Raw genomic sequence first — 23,601 nt, forward strand, 5'->3', positions numbered from 1 at the left:
TATTCCAACAATATTGGACCATTTGAAACGAATCAGCAAGGTAAAGAAGTTGAACCAGATGGGTTCTACATGAATTAAAGGAGCGTCAGAAGAGAAATCATCTCGAACCTTGCTTTTCTTTGCTGTCATGACATAGGGAAACCATTTCTACGCCGTATTGTTATGTGTGATGAAAAATGGATTCTTTTTGACAATTGCAAGCATTTGGCCCAATGGTTGGATAAAGATGAAGTGCTGAAACACAATCTAAAACCAAATATTCATCCAGAAAAGCTAGTGGTGTCTGTTTGGTGGTCCAACGCTAGTATTATCCACTACAGCTTCATGAAAACTGGTCAACTGATTACAGCGGCTGTCTACTGCAAACAATTGGTTGAAATGATGAGGATGCTTGTGATTAAATGCCGAGACTGGTTGATAGAAACAGGTCAATCCTCTTGTAAGACAGCATTCCACCACATGTCTCACAATGCTGCTCAAGCTATAGAGGCTGGACTTGGAAACTCTCTGTCATCCACTGTATTCACCAGACCTTGCACCAACTGACTGCCACTTCTTCCAGGGTTTGTGCCACTTTTTGCAAGGAAAAATATTCAATTCTCAACAAGCTGTGGAAAAACGCCCTTTGTGATTTCATTGCCACTCACTCTCCAGGCTCCTTTGCTGCTGGCATAAACAAGCTACTGTTAAGATGGCAAAACTGTGTCAATAGTTTAAGAGCACATACTTTGATTAATTGTACTGCTTATTGTTTGAGATATGATAAACTAAACTTTTGATTCGAAATTGGACATTTCATATTTAATGACCTAATATATGGTATGCATTCGTTCGTGGATAGTTATTGTGGATAATGTAAGTTACCTCTAGCTCTGTCAATACATTGTCCACTTAACAAACACATAAGTGGCTTAAATACTTTAAAATATTGTATTACTTCAGGCAGGTAACGTATCTTTAGCGGTGTTTATCTGGCGTCTTACTACTAGCATACACCGACTAGTATACTATTTCCTGTCACACGAGGTTGAGGTGAATATTTATTCTTAGAGATCAAAAGAGCCAAGGAGTTTAGAGGTAGGAAGAATGGAAATGCTTTTGACCCCATGTTAACTCGTACAAAAGGATGATGTTAGTAAGTACAGTTGAATACCTTGTAGAGATTTATGTCCCCAAAAAAGTGTTTTCACTTGATCACATGAGTCAAACTGTTAACTGCATTATTCTTTTATGTTACAGTATTCATGAAAGAGAGAGCATAGTTTTGATGTATTATTTAAGATTCACATTTTATTCATATTGCACTTCTCTGCTTTTTCAAAATACTTTTTTAGAGTATTGTACATGTCTTATCTTTACAAAACTTCAGAGTACGCTTGATGCTGTGAACTTGGCTCATTGGCATGTTGGTTGACATGCAAAATATAACTCATATTTTTAAATCTACACAATGTGTAGAAATTCTTCAGATTGAAGTATAGGAGCGTGAGAGATAGGGAAAGAGTAAAGACCAGGGCTTTAGATTTCTCGGTAGGTGGTCCACCAATCATACAGAGAGGGTGGAAAGCAAAAGTTTCTTAACAAGAAGCATGGCAGAGAAGTCTTGGACTGTCTAAAAGAGCTAGGCATCTATTTCACGTAGCAGTGTGTTTCCATCCTCAGAATCTATTAAAATAGTAAGGGTTCTTATTACTTATAGGGAAGAAACTCTAACAGATTTGTTGAGCCCCTCAGAAAACCATACCTCTCTAAATCAACTTTGATACTTCCAAAGTTGGAATTTAATTGCACAGTTCTCTGAGAGGAGTTTGGGTCAAATAAGCATTGATCTTGTATACTTTTATTTGAGTGAGTTATAGAGAGAAGAAATTTTCATTATGGTATTCAATTTTAGATCTCTGTGTTTGAAAGAATATAATTTTAAAGATTAAAAAGTAATTCTTTTTTCATCATGAATGCCATGGAGTTAAAGTTTAGAAGGTTAAGGTCTTTCTGATGGCAGAAGTGCAAAGGTAGCAGTTGATTGAGTTCTGACTCATGATTCTCTTGTAGGTGATCTTTGCAGAGCTATTTCAACTTCCAGCACCCCCGCACATTGATGTGATGTATGCAACGCTTCTCATTGAACTCTGCAAACTTCAGCCTGGCTCTCTACCCCAAGTTGTATCCTTTTTTTGTTTTGTTTTTAAACATACTCTTTTTGACCTAGCTTTAAAAGATTATTAAATATTTGTGTTCGTGGGATTAAATTCTGTAAGCTAAAAATACAGCTTTTTAAATGTGTGTGTGTCACATATGTGTACTTGTATGTCTATAAATATATATTTATCTAAAAATAAATAGATATATACTTCACTATTGTGGTCAAGAAGTTCAAGAAAATACTATAACAGAAGAAAGGTTGGCATTTTCAATTTTTAAGAAAGAAAAAAAAATTAATTTTCCTGAGCTAACATACAATCTCTCTTTCTTAGATCCCTAGGAGGTTAGATGTTCATTTGACTGGAGGACAAGGACAAATAATCCTTCGTAAGCCTAATGTTCTACCACTAATAAAAAAATAAATGGCTCTCCATTCCAAGATTGAAAATAGTACTAATAACTTAATGGCCTAAATTTTCTCAACTTCAATTTTATTCCACTAAGTTTTAAGTTTTAGGGACAGTAGTTCTGATTTGCTTTGTTTCGATGGTGAAGAATAATATTTGAATAAGAGTGAGGGACTGAAATGCACATTATAAAATTAATACATACCCCCCCGCCATGTTATGAAATAGAATATACTCTCATGCCATAAAATCTCCCCTTGAGTCTAAGGACTGCTAGATTCTTGGACACCTGAACAAGTTTGGGAGGCCTTGCATTAATTTATGTTGTTTTTATGAATTGAAGATGCTATGTTTTATTAATGCCTATGATTTAAATTATAGTGAAAGGATTTTCTCATCAATTTTGGGTTCTTAATTAATTTGCTTTGGGTTTTTTAAAAAAAATAAATTTCGTGGCCAGGCACAGTGGCTCATGCCTGTAATCCTAGCACTCTGGGAGGCTGAGGCAGAGATGCAGAATGGATTATAAAGGAGTATGGGGAAATTTTGGAGACAATGAAAACATTCATTATCTTGACTTCATCGATGTATAACAGGTTAAATTTATTGCACGTCATTGAATTTAAACGATATTAAAAAAACTCAAAAATATATCAATTACGTAAAAAGATGCTCAACATTATTAGTCATTATAAAGACTTACCAGAAATGTTTTAATTTTTTCTGTTAAACAATTTGTTTTGTATGAGAGCAGAGAATAGTTTTCCTTATCCTCAAATTCGCAGCTGGCACAGGCAACTGAAATGTTATACATGCGTTTGGACACAATGAATACGACATGCGTAGACAGGTACCGTTATTGCCCTATTTCTATACTGTGTCAGTAGCTTCTACTCCTTGCACTTTATAAAGGAATTTGATCAAGACATTTGCCGTTTTAACAATTTCCATGTTGAGTTTCCTTTCTTGCCTCCCCAAAATGAACTTTGTGTATTAACAAGACTTGTACTTGTTGTAGTGTAATGTTACATTTTTGATGCCCATGCTACAGTTTTAATTCCATTCATTGTTTATGTATTTGGTACTTTGGTACAGTTTTACTTTTTCCCTCTGTAATTGCATATGTACACTTTTAAAATATGTTTTATGCTAACCCTTATGTAGAAGGGGAATCTGATCTGTATATTTATTATATATAAATATTAACAATATATATTTTTTGTTTATAATAAATAAGGTATATTTTTTGTTTATAGGTAGTATCTGCATCTAAACTCTAGCTTTTACATAAAAATCTTTTCAGACCTACAGCTTCAAGACTCTTAGTTTATGTAAAAGATCATATTACAGAATTTTCACAGCTGTGATAATTGCATGGTCACTATTTTCTTTTGGGTGAGGTCTGTGTGGTCACCTTTATTAGCTGGTATTCTTTCTTACCTCTGTCAGTTTTCCAAATCAAATTAGGACAGATATTGAACACTTCTGCAATGTCTATGATCTTTCATGTCCATTGTTCAAATTCCATATTTGAAAATTATCATTAAGGGCTATCCTGTGTCATTAGCCTTTTTACCTTGAGTAATTTTAGTGATTGAAGTTATAGATGCATGAGGGACATGCTTTAAGGGAGCGTCTTCTCTGATTTTTTTCCCATTCAGTTAATAAAATAGCAGTTGTGTTAGGCATCTCCATTTTACCATTCATTCAGCAAATATTTATTGGACTCCTATGAAGTCCACAGCATTATATAGAATAATAAGATGTTCCCTATCTAGTTAGAGATCAGGAATGTTTTTAGGGGAAAAGGGGACTTCAATGATATATTCTGTTTGTAGTGAAAGGGGTATGCTGTGATAAGAGACTATACTACTTTGGCTCTGCCATTTATATAATCTTTTTTTTTCCTCCTCAGTTTCATCATCAGTTACTTGTAATACATAACCTCATAAGTTGTGAGAATTAAATTCTATGAACATATAAGGTGCCTTCACAAAACAGATGCTGGAATCATAGCTCTTATTCACCTAAAAAAGATAAAAGCAGTATTAGAAGTAAGATAGGGGACTATTAAAAAATGAGTTACAAGATTTGCAGAGAAAAGATTTAGTGGCAGGAGAATATACAGCTGCAGGTAGAGGAATGTGCTTTTCATTAACTTGGTAAAGTAGGGTTTTATCTGTTATGGAGGATTTTATAAATTTCTGTTCTAAATCACAACCATTCTTCCTTTTTCTGTCCCCACCTCCCCTTTTCTATATAGGTTTATTAATTGGTTTTCTCATCATCTAAGTAACTTCCAGTTCCGTTGGAGCTGGGAAGATTGGTAAGTGATGATGTGTTTTATCCTTCCTTTCTCTAGTCAAAAAACTGTTACTGTTTAAAACTGTAACATAAAAGCAACCTTCATTGTCTGAATTACTTCCTTTCTTTGATGTTTATTTACTATGTGTAAATGAAACAGTAGGTAGAAGGAAACTATTTGTAGTAAAGTACAAATAGTTATAAGTGCAGTTATAAATTAACAAAACTTATAAGTTGCAATTGTGTGTAAGAACTTATAAAACCACATTTTCCTCATTAGGTCAGATTGTCTCACTCAAGATCCTGAAAGTCCCAAACCAAAGTTTGTAAGAGAAGTTTTAGAAAAATGTATGAGGTAAGTTTTTTGTGTTTTCTCCTTATTTTAGGTCTCCTAATTTCTGTGAGGGGATTTTTTTCTCATCTCTGCATTCATGATGTATGTTCAGAACACCATTTTTGAAATCCAAGTACTTGCCCATCTTAAATCTCACTTTTTAATCAAGATTGAAGCTGAAAAAATTAGGCGACCATGCCATCTAGAATCTATGTGAATTAAGCCAGTAAGTTCTGTTAAAAATATTATTCTATGAAATGGTTTCAGATTTATAGAAAAGTTACCAAAATAGTACAGAGAACTCTGTCTCCTGTTCACCTGGATTCCCTCCCTAGTTGTTAACATTTTATCACGTTTGCTCTCATGCTCACTGCTTCTTCCCTCTCTAGATACCCATTACATTGGTCTTGAGAATAAACTGTAGACATGGCAGCCCCTCCTTTTTCAACATCCATTACACATTTCCCCAAGACAAAGCCACTCTCCTACATGGCCAGCATAGAACCCTCCAAATCAGGAGATCAGCTCTGGTACAATACTACCATGCAATCCACAGATGCTGCTGAAATTTTGCTAGCCATCCCAGGAATGTCTCTTTTTTCCTTTCTGGTCCAGAATCCTATCCAGGAACATGTGTAGCATTGAGTTGTCATTCTCTTCAGATGCCTTCAGTCTTGAACACATATTCTTTCTGTCTTTTGTGTCCTTGTCAGCTTTAAACAGTTTAGACCTTACTTTATTGGATTGCTCTGGTATTTCCTCATGAAGACTCAGGTCTTGCATTGTTGGTGCAAGTGTGTCCTGTCTAAAGGCACATGAATCCTACCTCTTGATGTTACTCTCGATCATATCAGTGTCTGCCAGGTTTCTCCACTTATTCCTACCATTATCCCCCTCATAACGTATTAGTATTTTATGGGAGATATTCTTAGGTTACACTCTTATCCTATTCTTTATCAAACCTCCACTCTCCACTGAAAACTACTTTTATCAGCCATGACTAAGGTGATTGCCAAATGATGATTTTCTATTTCCATTTTTTTCCTACATTTATTAGCTGGCATTCTACTGTAAGAAAGAGCTGTTTTTTCTCTGTTTATTTATGTCTTTATATCGGTAGGGACTAATGAATTTGTTTCATTCAATGGATTATAATCTGTGACTGTCATTGTTTTTCATGATGTCCAAATTGTCCCTGATTTGTCTACAGAAATCCCCGGTAAGGCCTGTGTCTTTTTTTAAAAAATGTCCTGTACCATTCATTGAGCATTTTCTGATTTTCTGGCACAAGATGTTCTAAGCTCATCTTATGTTTCCTTGCCCCTCCCCCGGAATCTTCTGTTTATTCACAGAGCCTTAGTGTGTAGTAGTGGAGTGTAGTATTTAGGAACCAGGATCTGGGTACTTGATGTGCCTGTTGCCATTGGGATGTCCTTGGTTCTAGTCCCTCTTGGTGGACAAATATACATATATCTATAACTTTTTATATCTACCTGTGTGTATGCGTGGGCGTATCCCTCCAATTCCAACATCTTGTTTCCTGGCTTCTTCTCTGCCATGATTTGTAAATACTTTCTCAGGCAGTAAGAAACTTGGCTCTCGTTATTCTCAGTATTTATTTATTTGGTACAATATAACCATCTTCCAGCCATACAGACTGTCACCTCCACCCTACCCCACCCCACCCCACCATCGCCCCACATCCTTGGCTGCCAGGCTTGTGGGCCCACTAGTCTACATCTGAGTGCACACCAGTAAGTTTTGAAGTAGGCCTGAGATTTGGGATGCTGGCTTAGACAATAGTCTAAAGGACTTTTTTTCCCTTTCATTTCCTGGTTATTAGCTGAGTTCAGGGTATTGGACATTGTGACTTTCCAGGTAAGTTGGGTGTTACCAAAGAATGGAACTGATGAAAGTCATTTTCTGAGGCTGTTATTTGTATTGTAGGTTGTCTTACCATCAGCGTATATTAGATATTGTTCCTCCTACCTTCTCAGCTCTATGTCCTGCAAACCCAACCTGCATTTACAAGTATGGAGATGAAAGTAGCAGTAAGTAATAAAATAAAATAAATCCCTTTGTCTAACAGTACCAATGCAAGTATATCTGAAGTCACTTATTTAAGATGGAGAAATTGAGCTTTTCCTTTTTTGGGGGTTTATATTTTCTCTATTTGAAATGTGGTCTATCACTAGCCACTATTGTTTTATTTGCCTTGTCATCATTTTGAGGATTTTCTTGTGATCTAATTAGTTATTACTGGCTTATAATTTTTTCTCTTTTGATACTGTTTGTGGTGTTATGCCCATGGTATTATTTTAAATACAGTGCTAAGTATAGCAAGATGAATTTATAGCCAGAACTTACTAAACTGAAAATGTGTACTTGTCCTGATGATGGAGATTACTTGAATTAATTATCATCTTATAACAGTTCAGGTGTGGTGTTGGGAACATAGGTTCACACAGTCTGGCAACATGCCTTTAGAAGTAAATTTTTAAATATGATTTCCTTACCTTTTTTGGTTACATCATCTCTGAGATTACACCATAAATCAGAGGGACTATAATTTGATACGCCGTTTTTCACTTTGCATAGTATTTAGGCTTAATGAAGGGAAAGTGTTATACATCGGTGATTGCTGGTAGAGAGTTAGGTGTAGAGTTTTTCCAAGTTACTATTTTCAGAATGCACTGAACACACAGCCCCTCCATGAGCCTTCCATTTCATGTCATGTAGAGGTTCTTCGCATCTGGAAACACTCTACTCTTGATTTTCCTATTCTACCCCCTAGTTCTCTATGTCTCTGACAACACCTGTTTTCCTTGAAATAAACTTTGTTGGTCCTGATGCTAAGTACATTTCCTATGTTATGCCAACTCTGAGAAATAGGTATGATTACACCAATACTAAAATGGAGAAATGGCTCCAAGAGGTCAGGCCAGAATGAGCTTGCTTCTGAGTGGTGGAGCCGAGATTCAAGTCTAGGTGCACCAACTGAGCAGCCTTGTTCTTAGCCACTGTGCTTTCTGGGAGATGAAATGTTCATATAACACTTAGAAGTTCTAGATTTAGAGTTTTGTCTTGTACTAGCTCAGAGAATCACAAGGTACAGTCTTTGCTATCAGAGAACTCAGACTTTTGTTAAAGATTGAGCTTTCTTTTTTTACCATAGGAATAATTCAACCTAACATTCAAGGCTTTGGTAACAGTTGTTCTTACTTTATTATTTTTCATTTCCCCCCAAATGGACCTCTACTTCTGCCAGGCCCCACATCTTTTTTAATTTTTTCCATACTTCTTGTTCTTGGTTTTGCCTTTATGTCATTATCCCAATCTGTTTCTCTCTCTAATTCTCGTTCTCTTTCTAGGATCTAGCCCAAGCCCCACACCTGTAAATTTTTTTTTTAACTTTTAGCAAGCCAGTTTTGTATTGCTCTCTGGCTACATCTAATACAAATATCTTGGTTCCCCGGCTAGAATGTATACTCCTTGATGATAGAGGATTCTGTTTTTCTTCACTTTCTTTCTTACTTCCAGGGAAAAGCTTACAGCAGTTGTAACATGACTGACCTCACATGACCTGTTGTAAGTGACTTTATTCATTCCAGGTGCTTAGTAACTCACACTCTTATGACAGGATTGCCTTTTGTGTTACCTTTTTGCCTCCCTTACATTAAAGGCAGATTTCTGTTGCTCTGATGATGCCTTACAGTATATACCTGCACACATTTTATATAGTAAGGATTTAACTGATATTAACCAATAGTAAACACAAGGAATCATATCACATGAGCATCTGACTTAAATAGATTCAAGCTTGTAGACTCAGCAAAGGGGAAAAGCAAAAAAACAAAAACAACAACAACAAAAAAAACACCTCTCTTAAGTTGGCAGCATTTCCTTGTTCAAACTCAAACTTAGTTTTCACTGTCCCAGGGAAAGAAGGAGGAAGGAGGTGTTGGCACAATGAAAGAGAAATAGATTGATTCTTGGCTTTTGAGCCCAGGAGAATTGAAGGCATTAAAAGAAAGCTGTAACTATATCCAGTTTTCTCCTCATCACTCATCTTGAGGAAGATCAGCATCCTTTGTACTCTGGATTTCAATTAGCTAAGTGTTCTTAGGGAAGTGTTGAAATGAGAATTGTCTCTTTTGTTTTTGGGGTTTTTTTTGTGAAAAAACATTAACTATTAAAGGAAACTTTCACATGTGGTATCTTTATACAGATTAAATACTGATCTTGGGATAAAGTATTCTATTTTGAAAGGAAAGAATTTTTTTTTTTTTTTTTAAGTTCTCAGTTATTTAACTGTTCATACGTCTTTAAACCTAATCTTCCTTCCTCCCCATTCTGTTTAGATTCTCTTCCTGGACATTCTGTCGCCCTCTGTTTAGCAGTTGCCTTTAAAAGTAAGGCAACCAATGATGAAATCTTTAGCATTTTGAAAGATGTACCAAATCCTAACCAGGATGATGATGATGGTAAGGGAATTTAATGTTTCTTGAATGGAACTATGCACAGGCCCAGTTAAAGCTTAAACGTTATTCTAGCAACATGAGTCCCTTTTAAACCCCATTGGATGCTCACAAAGCAATATATCTGTTTGGCCTGTTTAGCATGTAAATTGTTCTTAGGACCCCAGTATTTTCCCCCTTATATAAAGAGATCCTAACATCTCTAAAATAGCTTACATTAAGAATATAAACTTCATCTTAAATACAAAATAAAATATACTGTTATCATTCAAGGATTTTTAAACATTCTCTGCTTTCACCATAGATTGCTAAATAGGAAGAGTTGGCATGTTATAAAGTTGGTTGTTTTCTCCAAATTAAGCTATTATAGTAATAATGTTTAACATTTGCTGATTTATAAGTTTACCTGAAATCAGTAAATAAGGAAAAAAGTGATGAGAGGGATTTGCCTTATCACATATTAAAAAACGTATTGTGAAAACTACAGTAACTAAAACAATGTGGCACTGGCACGAAAAGAGACAGATCAGTAGAACAGATGACAAGTCTACCGGGACAACTGGGTAACCATTTGGGAGGGTATTTTTTAATAGATCTGTACATAAGGACATGCACATAGAAAAACAACTTAAGAATCAAAATAAAACATTAGTGGTCATTGGGTATTTATTACTGGAATTTTGTTTGTTTGGATTTTTTTAAGAAACTTGTATTATGATGTTAGAGAAAACGTATTTAGAAAGCATAAGTTGAAATGATATTATACACAGACATTGTCAGACATCTTAAGAGTTAAGGATTTACTGTATTTTTTTTTGTATTAAACATATTAACTTGCCATCATATAGAGAAACTTGAATAAGGAAATCTATTTTTTAAAGAAATGGGTCGTACAGAAAAATTAGGAAAACATTGCCATAAACTTAAGAACTAAGGTTATGCTTAGTTTTACATTTTGAGTATTTGGATCAGTGATGGTCTTTTATTATTTATTAGTACTGAAAGACATTACACAAATATCTGACTTAGTGTTTGGATGTGAACTTGCTATCTGTTTAGCATTTGAGGTGAGACACCAAGGAATTGCCATACTTTAAATTTTTGTATCTTACTGTGAAATATTTTTCAGATGAAGGATTCAGTTTTAACCCATTGAAAATAGAGGTCTTTGTACAGACTCTGCTACATTTGGCAGCGAAATCAATCAGCCACTCCTTCAGTGCTCTGGCAAAGTAAGTACAATAAGAGCACACAGCCTTTCTTTGAGGGTTTGGAACTTTGCTTGGTGAACATCAATGGTATAGTAATTTTTACCTAAAATTGTTGAATCTGGATATGTTAATAGTATTATATAGTGTGATACAGTGAGTTTTGTTTTTTGGTAGCTAAAATCCCTATCCCATGGCTTTTGTCAGTCTGTATGTGTAGCTTGCATTTATACAGAGAAAGTGCATTTTTTCATGTAGACAATTAGAGAAGCTAGTGAAAGCCTAGGTCCTCGGGACAGTCGTGTATACAGTCAGAAGCTCCCACCCTGTTTAAGCATCTTCCCAAAGGAAGTTAAGAAGAAATGAGAACCAACTAACATTGTTGGGAGCCACCCAAACATTGACTTCTAAGGACAGAGTTCTCTAATGTGTCAGAGTCCAAAAGAAGAAAGAGCATATAGATTTTCCTTTGGCCACGCAGAGAAACCTGACATCTCACCCCATCTCAGCTTCCAAGGCACTGTATTACTTACAGGGTTCCTACAGAAGATGGCAGTCAGAATATTTCAACACATTAGATCAGCAGTCACCAACCTTTTTGGCAGCAGGGACCAGTTTCATGGAAGACAGTTTTTCCACAGACTGAGGGTGGGGGGATGGTTTCGGATTGATTCAAGCACATTACATTTATTGTGCAAACATCCTTGCTGATGATCATCCATTTGCCGCCGCTCCCCAGCACTAGCATTACTGCCTCAGTTCCACCTCAGAGCATCAGGCGTTAGATTCTCATAAGAAGCACGCAGTCTAGATCCCTGGCACGCACAGTTTACAGTGCAGTCTAGATCCCTGGCACGCACAGTTTACAGTAGGGTTCACGCTCCTATGAGAATCTAATGCTGCTGCTGATCTGACAGGAGGGTGGAGCTAATGGGGAGCAGCTGTAAATATAGATGAGGCTTCAGTCACTGGTTCACTCACCGCTCACCTACTGTGAGGCCTGGTTCCTAACAGGCCACGGACTGGTACCAGTCCGCAGCCTGGGGATTGGGGACCACAGCATTAAAAAACAGTTCCTTAGCCCTTACCTATTCTTAAATACATGGAAAACTATAGTCCTGGGCTTGCTATAGTATATTGTAAATATCTGAAGATTTTGTGACAGCTTCCAAAGAAACTATGAATCTCTGATCATATCTTTTATATCCTTAATGGTTAACATTTGGTTATTTTGCATTTACTTACTGCATTGTAAATTGAGTAACATTGAAAAGGTTTTGAAAACATTAAAATGCTTATATATGGTATTTTTCCCTCATTATCAAAAGGTTTCATGAAGTCTTCAAAACTCTAGCTGAAAGTGATGAAGGAAAGTTACACGTGTTAAGAGTTATGTTTGAGGTCTGGAGAAACCATCCACAGGTAAAAACTAATTAGACATGTTGACGTTCAGATTGTATAGGTATAAAAATAAGGGAGTTAATTTCCATTGTTTTAGTTTGAAAAATATGAAATTTGACTCTGCCTATAGAATGCTTTTAAGATCTGTATTTTTGTTTAGTGCTATGGGAGTAATGATGTTTGATTCATTCTTTAAAGAGCAAGTGTTACAGTTTGCTTTTGGAATATAATATTGTAACACATTTTAAATACTTGGTAGGAATGCTTGTTGCTTGGAAGATTCTACTACCAGGGTAGGAAATGGTTATCTAGTCTAGCCAATTTTTATAAGCAAGCTCCAGTTTTCTCAAACCTTAATATATTGTTTTTATACTGTGGATTATAGAGAGGCATTGAGACAATGGTTTTTATGATTCAATTGAAATTATATATATTTTTTTATATAGGTATTATTATCTAAATTTTTTTTTTATTTAAATGTTACCACTCAAGAGTTTTTCTTTTTTGTTCAGTTAATCCTTATTGGTATTGTCGTATTTTGTACAGTACTAGAGCCAAGCAAAGGGCAGAATAAATCTTACGATGTAATGGTCAAATGGATCAATTCCAGAGCCACTAAAAGTGAATTTTATAGTCATCTTATTTTACTTTTACAGTAGCAGTATTATTTTGGCCTACATACGTGTATGTGATATACTCAAATAATTCTTTCATTGTAGATGATTGCTGTACTAGTGGATAAGATGATTCGTACACAGATTGTTGACTGTGCTGCAGTAGCAAATTGGATCTTCTCTTCAGAGCTATCTCGTGACTTTACTAGGTAATATGAATTATTTTACGAAGTTTGTATTCTCATGTGGTTTCTTATTACATGAGCTCCAAATTCTGGTCTAAAGCAAGTTGATACTAATATACTAATGATCCAATCTAATAAGATTGGACGTAGCAAAAATTCCCAGACCATGGAAATATACACAGCCAGGTATGTTGCAGTATCTCTTAGGGACACACTTGACAGTCGAGTCAGGACTAACGCAGTCAGGTAGAAATGCTGTTGAAGGGCCTAGACTGTTAGGAAAGAAAACCAGCAAGAGCTGGCTATGTATTGGGAGTCTCAGATGGGAGTCAGGAAGGGTTCCAGCTTGAGTGGGGATGGGACCTGGAATGTACACCAGGAACTAAGAGAAACCAAAGCCGTAGTAGATTAAATACATGTGGAGGAATCAGGGCAAACCTGGTGGGTACCAAGATACCTGGCGGTGGGGGTGGTGGGAGTGGAGGTTCTCACCACAGTCGTAAAATCCTAGATTTAATGCAGAAGATTCATTCTGTACTCATTTTCCCTAAAGGAGAGAAACTTCTCACTAAGTTTGGTTCTTATTTGTGAAGTTTCACAGGCTTTACAATTGATCAGAATTGGGACAGCCAGAGTTGACACAAAACAGGAAACAAAAGTGAATTACTTGGAAAGACATAAAAATCCATCACAACCTTTAACTTCTCTACTGTATCTGTTATTGCCAGAAGACACTAGTCTGAAATATACTGAATGAAGGATGTGATCTAAAGTTGTCATACCAGCCAAGTTGGCCTTCAAAAATGAAGACAGGCCGGGCGCGGTGGCTCACGCCTGTAATCCTAGCACTCTGGGAGGCCGAGGCAGGTGGATCGCTCGAGGTCAGGAGTTCGAGACCAGCCTGAGCAAGAGCGAGACCCCATCTCTACTAAAAATAGAAAGAAATTATCTGGCCAACTAAAATATATATAGAAAAAATTAGCCGGGCATGGTGGCACATGCCTGTAGTCCCAGCTACTCGGGAGGCTGAGGCAGTAGGATCGCTTAAGCCCAGGAGTTTGAGGTGGCTGTGAGCTAGGCTGACGCCATGGCACTTACTCTAGCACGGGCAACAAAGCGAGACTCTGCCTCAAAAAAAAAAAAAAAAAAATGAAGACAACAGAAAGGCATTCTCAGATCTGTAAACTCTCAGAAAACTGACCACCCAAGTATGTTTCACCTATTATTCTTAGTGATTTTCATTTTCAACTCATTTTATCCTTACACCACCACCACAAAGGAAGTTCCATTATTGTCTACACTATTCAGAATAGGAAGGTGTCACAGAGTGCTTCCGTAGCTTACCCAAAGTCACACAACTAAGTGCAGAGCCTTCTCCTTTCAGAGTTAAAGTGCTTTACTCTACTTTTGTAGGCTTGGAGTTTTATGACCAAATTGTTTTTATCTTTCAATTAAGCTATGATATCATCCAGGTCAAAATGTATAGGAGAAAGTACAGTTGACCCTTGAACAATGTGGGGGTTAGGGGCACTGACCCCCCTCCAATGGAGTAAAAAATCTGCATATAACCTTTGACTCCCCAAAAACTTAACTGCTAGTAGCCTACTGTTGACTGGAGACCTTACCTATAACATAAATAATTGATTAATATGTATTATATACTGTATTCTTACACTAAAGTAAGCTAGAGAAAAAGTATTAAGAAAATTGTAAGGAAAATATATTTACTATCTATTAAGTGGAAGTGGATCATCATAAAGGTCTTCATCCTCGTCATTTTCACGTTGTGTAGATTGAGGAGGAAGAAGAGGGATTAGTCTTACTGTCTCAGGAGTGGCAGAGGTGGAAGAAAATCCGTGTATAAGTGGACTTGCACAGTTCAAACCCATGTTGTTCAAGAGTCAACTGTACTATTCTGTGCTGTATCCTGGCATTAGGAAGCATAGTTTATATACACAAAAGTAGCTAAGAAGCTACTTTAAAAAAATAAACCATTTATTCAACAAATACTTCAAAGCACCTACAAAGGCCGGGCGCGGTGGCTCACGCCTGTAATCCTAGCACTCTGGGAGGCCGAGGCGGGTGGATCGCTCAAGGTCAGGAGTTCGAGACCAGCCTGAGCGAGACCCCGTCTCTACTAAAAATAGAAAGACATTATATGGACAACTAAAAATCTATATAGAAAAAATTAGCCGGGCATAGTGGCGCATGCCTGTAGTCCCAGCTACTCGGGAGGCTGAGGCAGTAGGATCGCTTAAGCCGAGGAGTCTGAGGTTGCTGTGAGCTAAGCTGACGCCACGGCACTCACTCTAGCCTGGGCAACAAAGTGAGACTCTGTCTCAAAAAAAAAAAAAAAAAAAAAACAAAGCACCTACAAAGATGATCCTGGCATTTGAGCCATTTGCTGATAAAGTAGCTGACATTATAAATATTTATCTCATTGTTAGAGCCCAGCAGTTGATAGCTATTGTCAACTAATGAGTTTCTTAAATGTTCTAAGAGAATTGGCTGTGTATGTGCTAGTTAAATAGTATAAAGCATGTCAAATGAGCCTCAGATTACATCACAATTTTGAGAAATTCCAACATGTGTTATTTACATTTAGAAGAGAAAAAATGTATTTCTGTTCCTAGTGTTTTTTAGTTTGCCATTTCAATCCAATGAATATGTACATGCAGCTTCTGTGTACATCTAGTAGGAGACAAAAACAAGAAAAATGACAAGGACACAGCACTGCCCTCAGGGAGCTCACCTGAGTCTAAAGGGTGGAGCAAGACATTTGCACAATTTACAATAAAAAGCAAATCATAAGTGTTGCTGGAGAAATCTGACTCATTTTCCCCAAAGGATGGAAGGCTATATCAGCCCTTAAGAATGAATAGGTTATAAAAATTGAGGTTTTATTATCTATAAGCATAGTTTAACATACAGTAATCAAATGCCATATTACTTTAAGATTGTTTGTTTGGGAAATCTTGCACTCTACAATTCGTAAGATGAACAAACATGTTGTGAAAATCCAGAAAGAGCTAGAAGAAGCTAAAGAGAAACTCGCAAGGCAACACAAACGGGTAAGTCTTTTGTCGATTCATAAATGGTTAGAAGGTATACTGGAAGCTCTGGAGAGTATTCAGAGTCCATTACCTTAATGGTAATTTATTTTTTCTGAGTCCAAATTATGCAGAGCTGTTTACAGAAGCAGAGGGGGAGGAAAGAACAGGTGGTCTGTTGTGCATTGTTGTCCTGCACGATGAACCTGTTTAGGAAGCTGCGAACTTCACTTTCCATAGTTCACCGTCTCTGGGTCAGCGTCATCTTTGCACTTTCTGAAAGGGAAAAGGTCACATATATCTGGAAGAGTCTCTGGTGCAAGAGGGAAAGAGGGAGAAGATTGTAGATAACTTACGATTTTCCTAGTATTGTGGGGAGGGATGGGGCAGTCATTCACAAATTTATAAAATACTCCCCATATTTAGTATTTAGTAAAGTTTAGTATTTTAGCCATTTTGGAGAGAAGCAGTGAACTGGCTGCATTGTGTGACTTAACATGATACTATTGACAGTATTCAGTACTCATAACCGTATTCAATATTCATGACAGTATTCAATATTCATGACAGTATTTTCCAGTGTTATGCATGTCTACCAGAGTGAAAGGTAAAAAATAATATTCTTATTCGAACCTATAGCAAATTTGAGTGCCAGTTTCCATATGGACATACATATATACATATATGGATGTAAGCACACTCATAGATCTAAAATACTGCAAGGTAAATGGTGTCATCCCATTTTATAGACATATAAATAGAGGCTCAGAGAAGTTAAGTAACTTGCTAAAGGTTACATAGCTTGTAAATGACAGAGCTAGGTTCTGACCCAGGTCTGTCAGACTCCAGAGACTTTCTCTCATGCCACACTGTTTCCAGAAATATGCTGTCCAGTACAGTAGCCACTATCCACATGAGACTATTTTAATTTAAATTAATTAAAATTAAATACAATTTAAAATTCAGTTCCTTGGTCATACAACACTTTTCAAGTGCGTAGTAGTAACGTATGGCTCATGGGCTACTGTAACAGGCAGCACAGATTTATGTGACATTTCTCTCTTTGTAGGAAGGTCTGTTAGGTGACAGGGCTCTAGAACTTTACCTTAGAGTGGCGTTAGGGAAAGATAACCATGCACCTAAGTGCCTAGAACAGAAAGTAGACCTCATAACAAGTGCTGCATTAGCAATAAAAAGCCAGATTCTATAAAATTGGAGAGGAGTTCTGATAATCTTGCCTAAACCCGGAAGAGGCTATCATAGATGGGGCCTTGGCATTAGAGTATTATCTAGAAGGATTACCAGGCTTTCTAGTGATGGTAGATGCCATCTACCACTAGGTGGCAGTGATACCACCTTCTTGCTGAAAGGACCTTGGTGTGTATTATATGAGAGCTAGAACCAGGTTCTGGTTCTGCCACTTTCTGGCGAGGTGATACTGAGACTGTTATCTAACCTCTCAGCCTGTTCCCTTCTCTGTAAAATGGCGATAAACCATGCCTTATTTTTCTTCTGCCTTTTTTGAAAAACCAAAGCAAATGCTAGAAACTCTTCAGGGTGAGCTGGGAGGGAATTATTAAAGGTCTACAGGGATTTATTGAGCCTATCATTGCCAGCAGAGATGGGTTTGTTTTTTGGGTTTCGTTTGTTTTGAGACAAGATCTCTCTCTGTTGCCCAGGCTAGAGTGCAGTGGCATCATCATAGCTCAAATAGCTGGGACCACAGGCACACACCACCGCCACCATGCCTGGCTAATTTTTCTAGTTTTTGTAGAAGTGGGTATCGCTGTATTCCCCAGGCTAGTCTCAAACTCCTGGCCTCAAGCAGTCCTCCCACCTTGGCCTCCCAAAGTGCTTAGATTACAGATGTAAGCCACCATGCCCAGCCTCCAGCAGAGGTTGTTGAGCAGTTTACTTTGAATTATTCCATGTCAGTTGTAGCAATTTCTAAATTATGTCAAGAACAGGCAGCCTATGGCTCATGAGCCACAGAAGGGCCTACCCAGCTTTTCCATGTGGCCCATTACTGGATGAAAAGATTAGCAAGCTGTCTCCCTGTTATTACTGCTCAGATGGTCAAATAGTGACATTTTGTAGCCAAGAGCCCCACGGCTGCTACCAAGAGAAGTGCCACTAAATTTCCTTAGCCTTGATAAGTACCCATGGAACCACTGAGTGAAAAGACCGTGTCTCTGAACCACAGCTGGACTTTGGCAGGTGGGGTGTATTTGGGGTGGGGGTACTTTCACTATGCTATACATCTTTAAATACCATTTGACCAGACAAAACCCTTCCCCTTATTTGATAATATTTAGAACATTGGAATTCTAAATGATATTTTCCTTTGTTCCTTTGCCTTCTGTAGCGAAGTGATGATGATGACAGAAGCAGTGACAGGAAAGATGGGGCGCTTGAGGAACAAATAGAAAGACTGCAGGAAAAAGTGGAATCTGCTCAGAGTGAACAAAAGAACCTCTTCCTTGTCATATTTCAGGTATCTTCGCTTGGGACATTGATACATATGATAAAAGGAATGAATATATTTCTTTAGTTTTAAAAAATGTTATTTTTAATCATAAAAGGACTACATGCACATTTATATATAAGAGTTTAAAAATACAAAAATTTACAAAGGAAATAAAATTCACCACTTGGAGGCAACCATGTATACCTGAGTTGTGCTGTTTCATTTAGCATGCTTGCATGAACATTTCTCCATGCTTAAAAAAAATTATAGGTTGCTTTTGCTAAATACATTTCTCATAGTGAATTATTACCTATTTTTGATCATTCGGGTAATTGCTTTCCTTCCATGAAGATTTTTGTGCATAAATCCCCACTAACATTTCTGATGATTTCATTAGAATAGATGTGAAGAAGTAATACTACTAGGATAAGTACGTTAAGATCTTTGTGTATTGCCAGAAAGAATGTACCAAGTCACACTGTTACCAGTCTGCCTTTCTAGATTGAGAGTACTTAATTATGAAAGTTGAGAGTGCATGCCACAAAGACAGGGTGGAACAAGTAATGCTTTGAGACCTTTCATGGCTTTGTTTCTGAAGTACAAAATTCTAATACTTCTTTAACTTTGTTCCCCGTCTCCAGCGTTTTATCATGATCTTGACTGAGCACTTAGTACGATGTGAAACTGATGGGACCAGTGTTTTAACACCATGGTATAAGAACTGTATAGAGAGGCTCCAGCAGATCTTCCTGCAGGTTTGTGGGGAACTTTGATAAGACAATAAACACCACTGTTCTCAGCCACAAAGATTTTCCATTAAAAAAATCCTTGTCAAATTTGTCAGGAGGTTATGTAGTGCCTGTAGGCACTTTACTTCATGTCTATTTGCTGCTACTATTGTTCATCAGAATACCTAGACTTAACCCAGGATAATCTCTGTATCTTAAAAAAAAAAAACAAAAAAAACAAGACTTTAGGCTTAAATTGGTTCTGTATCACTTAGACTCCTGATTGCCATTTTCTATGTTAGGAAGCCGAGCTGTAATATAAAATGTAGAGAAAAAATTGCTAAGGGAACAGTAATTGGATTTATAAAAGTCCTTAAAAGTCTAATGTTGAGACGATTAACAGTGCCCACAGATGCAAGGTAAGCTCCGTGGGGTCTCTCTGCAAAAGCAAAATGCCAGCACCTATTCTCAGCTAGATTTAAGTTAAAGATATGTAGAAGAATGGAGCTAATTCTTTGTATCTTTAGACACTACCCCCCCCAAATCCTCATTTATTTGTTCTAGAAAAGAGTGATTAATGCAGAAGTCTTTTTTAAGTTAAAGTCTTTAAATCTCCAAATAGGAATTCCTTCTAGCTTTTATAGTTACTGCCAGTTAAAAATCTTTAACAGCACCTAGTCCTATAGGAATTTCAAGTATATTCAAATCTATAGGAACACATAGAAGAGAGTATTTCATTTTCTGGCACTTTTTATCTTCCTAGGCCAGTCCCCGTCCAGGCTGTTTTTTTAAAAGCCATATTATGTCCTAATTAGAGGAGAGACCCAGCTGAAGCTAGTCTCTGTTAGTAGTAACAGCAAGCAGGTGCTGCTGCCAGTGCCTGAAAGTTATTGAACATCCATTATTCTCACTTCTCTTACATTTTCTTAATGTTGGGGCTTTTCGGGGGCCTGTTATTCCTATCAGCACTATTTTTTTTCCTACCTCATCCCTCAGCTTGGGTGGGCTGCAGAGGGAAATTTCTACAAGATTGCTTGCATGCTTTTTTCTGACCTGAACACCCCCTTTTCTGTGTCCACAGCATCACCAGATAATCCAGCAGTACATGGTGACCCTGGAGAACCTTCTCTTCACTGCGGAGTTAGACCCCCACATCCTGGCTGTGTTCCAGCAGTTCTGTGCCCTGCAGGCCTAAGGGTCATTTTTTTCCCCCTCATGTCAAGATTTTTTAAAAACACCTTAAAATAATTTGTCTTATTTTTGATCGTTTGGATGCTTGCTTTCTTGTAGTGTCGTTTCACTTCTTAAAGGAAACAAAAGGGGACGATGACAGTAAAGAATATGGCTTTAATTTTAATTGCCCCTAAAAAGCAAATATTTCCTAATGACAATAATGTGACAATGACCATGATGTATTATAGATGTGACAGATACAACTTTTCTGTATTCAATTTGATATTTTTTCTCCTTAAGGCACAAAATAACCGATTTGAGGTATGTGATACAATTAGAGGTCAAGCTTACATAGTATGTAGAACTGATGGGTTTATTACCAAGTAGCAATAGCTTTTAACAGCTTGTGGATAACTTAACATGGCTGAAATAAAACTAAAAGTATGTTTTTTAAACTTTGGTATTTCATGATTTATCATTTCAGTCTACTTTAAAATTGGTGGTTTATTACTGGAGGTATATTCCATTTGAAATTTTCTCTTTAAAATATTTTTCTCAAGTAGTATCTTAAGACACTGTTAGTATATAAAAATGTTACTATTTATGCCAGCAGTTCCCAAATTTGTCTTAACATAAATCACCTGGGAATCTTTCAAGTTACTTTAGAGTTTAAACCACAATCTATGGGGGTAGAACACAGACATCATCAGTAGGACTTAAAGCCCCCCCGGGCGATTCCAATTTTGGTGACCATTATCTTAGAGCATCTGGTCACTTCCTGGAGTCTCTGAGAGGGATTTGTCAAAGGTCATACAGTGCATTACATGTAAGGTGGAACTAGAAGAAGCCAGACTGGCTAAAACTATACTTGGAATTAGATGTGGGTTTAGATTTTTTCTATGGAACCTGGTCCTAATAACTACTAATTCCTGAGCCCATTTCCTATATAGTGAGACTTAAGATGAGAGAGTTTTGTAAAATAACGTACAAGTGTAAGGAATCACCTGACATTCCAAATATCTAGGATTTTTAGACTTTTTCCAGTAAACCTTAGAAAAAATGTACCAATAATCCTAAAACTATTGGTACTTCCTTCTGTGCATTTGCACAACATAAATGTCTTTTTACTTATTACATCATAAGTTTATGAGGCATTGTTTTCCATGTTTTGAGATATTTTTTTCTTTGGTTTATCATACCTCTCAGTGTGGCTATAGAATATAGTCCACTCAATAGATGGGAATTCTCAGGATTTTTAAATACCATACCTTTTATGACAGGAAATAATTATTAAAAAAAAATCAAGGTTCTGTGGCCAGTTACTAGCAGAAAGAGGACTAAAATCCAGGTTCTTGGCTAAATATTGTTTATACTGTTCCTCCCCATAGCTTAAACACAGCACACATGTGTAATTACAGTTGATCCTTGAATAACAGGTCTGAACTGCATAGGTCTACTTACACATGGGTTTTCTGCCAGCCCTGAGACAGCAAGACCATCCCCTCCTCCTCAGCCTGCTCAACGTGATGACAAGCATGAAGACTCATGATGATCCACTTCCACTCAATAGTAAATATATTTTCTCTTATGATTTTCTTAACATTTTCTTTTCTCTAGCTTACTTGATTGTAAGAATACAGTATATAATACATACAACATACAAATTATGTGTCCATCAACTCTATGTTATCAGTAAGGCTTCTGGTCAGCAGTGGGCTATTAGTAATTAAGTTTTGGGGGAGACAAAATTTCTATGTGAATTTTTGACTGTGCAGGGGTTCGGCACCCCTAACCTCTGTGTCGTTCCAGGGTCAACTGTAGTTTGAAATGACTCCTATCCTCAAGAAGCCAAAGGATAGTCTTTAAGGCATTGGGAACTTTATTTGATCCAAACTGCTTTGTAATCCTTTCACAATGTACTGCAAAGTTTGGTTATTTATATTTGGTCTACATTCTAGAGAAATGTGTAGGTTTTCAGTTTCCTTTTACTTGATCCTCTCCATGTATAGTGGTTGCTTCTAACAGCTGTTCATGGATGTGACTCTGCCTTGTCCCAGTCTAGCAGCTTAGGTATGTGGAAAATCTGAACTAGGGATTGAATTTTGAAGAAGTAAAGGTGCAAGAACATTCAGCAGTCGCTTTCCCCCCAATGAAGCTCACACAGACAAAAGGATTTCATGTCATTGTCCATCATACCTTGCAATAAATCAATATTCTGTTAAATTGTATTGATGCAATTTAACATGCTTTTGTCAAAGTGAACATATACTGTTTACCTAATCTATAATTATACCTAAAAATGCAAGATGAGGAGAGCCAACCTGGGTAGAACTGATTTGGCTGTCAGTGATAGTCTGGGTACTAGATTGTCTTAAATTGATGAGGGTAAAAGAGAATAGAAGATACCTCAACTGGACAAATCTATAACTGTAATGGCCTTGGTAATATGTGCTCATTAACTAGTGGTTATATGCCAGGTGCTATAGATTCACCCTATTAAGGCCTTAAAACTGTCCTTTGAGAGATTATGCCCTCTTTACAGAGAAAAACAGGCCCATGGAGTAACTTGCCCAAAGTCCACAGCTTGTAAGTGGAATTTGAACCTGGATTCTCTGGCTCAAGAGCTCCTCATCCCCCACAGTGCAGTCTGGGTGTTGTCAGTAGCCTAGTCGGTCTGTGGTAATCAAGGTGGAAGCTTTTTTCCCTGGGGAGATATTGCTGCTCATGCAGAATCCATTTTTACTGAGCTATAATAATCAGTATAGCACATATTAAAAAAAAAAGACTTGAAAAATACATTAAACATTTCTGTGTTGAATGTAGAGAATTATATCTCATACCAATTATTTGGGCTTTACTTGTTTTGACTTTGTTTTTCTCCAAGTATTATCTCCACCAGCTGGTCTAGAGAGAAAAATGGAAATGTATAAACTTCCTATTTCTTCTGTTGTACTGTAGGATAAAAAGTCATGTCAAATAACAATTTGAAAATACCCAGTTTATCTTAAGTTGTATTTATTTTTGTCAAAAAAAAAAAAAAAAAAAACCTTGCAGTCAAGCTACTTTGTAATTTTTCTATAAGATGTAGGAAAATTTGACTAGGTAAACTT

The 23,601-nt window shown here is 37.0% G+C and overlaps 1 protein-coding gene across 2 annotated transcripts in view; it reads left to right on the forward strand.

The window, feature by feature from the left end:
• Window positions 1–20,883, forward strand: part of NCBP1 (nuclear cap binding protein subunit 1) — a 39,288-nt gene extending 18,405 nt beyond the window's left edge. For both annotated transcript variants that reach the window (XM_069476613.1, XM_069476614.1), the window contains 13 exons: window positions 2,053–2,163; window positions 3,335–3,399; window positions 4,813–4,875; window positions 5,134–5,208; window positions 7,135–7,238; window positions 9,549–9,671; window positions 10,795–10,897; window positions 12,202–12,295; window positions 12,994–13,097; window positions 16,030–16,144; window positions 18,489–18,617; window positions 19,232–19,345; window positions 20,400–20,883. In XM_069476613.1, the coding sequence (XP_069332714.1) occupies window positions 2,053–2,163; window positions 3,335–3,399; window positions 4,813–4,875; window positions 5,134–5,208; window positions 7,135–7,238; window positions 9,549–9,671; window positions 10,795–10,897; window positions 12,202–12,295; window positions 12,994–13,097; window positions 16,030–16,144; window positions 18,489–18,617; window positions 19,232–19,345; window positions 20,400–20,513 (1,314 nt within the window). In that variant the 3' untranslated portion in view covers window positions 20,514–20,883. The remainder of the gene's footprint in view (window positions 1–2,052; window positions 2,164–3,334; window positions 3,400–4,812; window positions 4,876–5,133; window positions 5,209–7,134; window positions 7,239–9,548; window positions 9,672–10,794; window positions 10,898–12,201; window positions 12,296–12,993; window positions 13,098–16,029; window positions 16,145–18,488; window positions 18,618–19,231; window positions 19,346–20,399) is intronic.
• Window positions 20,884–23,601: the final 2,718 nt, after the last annotated feature.

The sequence above is a fragment of the Eulemur rufifrons genome, chromosome 7 (assembly GCF_041146395.1).
Source record: "Eulemur rufifrons isolate Redbay chromosome 7, OSU_ERuf_1, whole genome shotgun sequence".
NCBI lineage: Eukaryota > Metazoa > Chordata > Mammalia > Primates > Lemuridae > Eulemur > Eulemur rufifrons.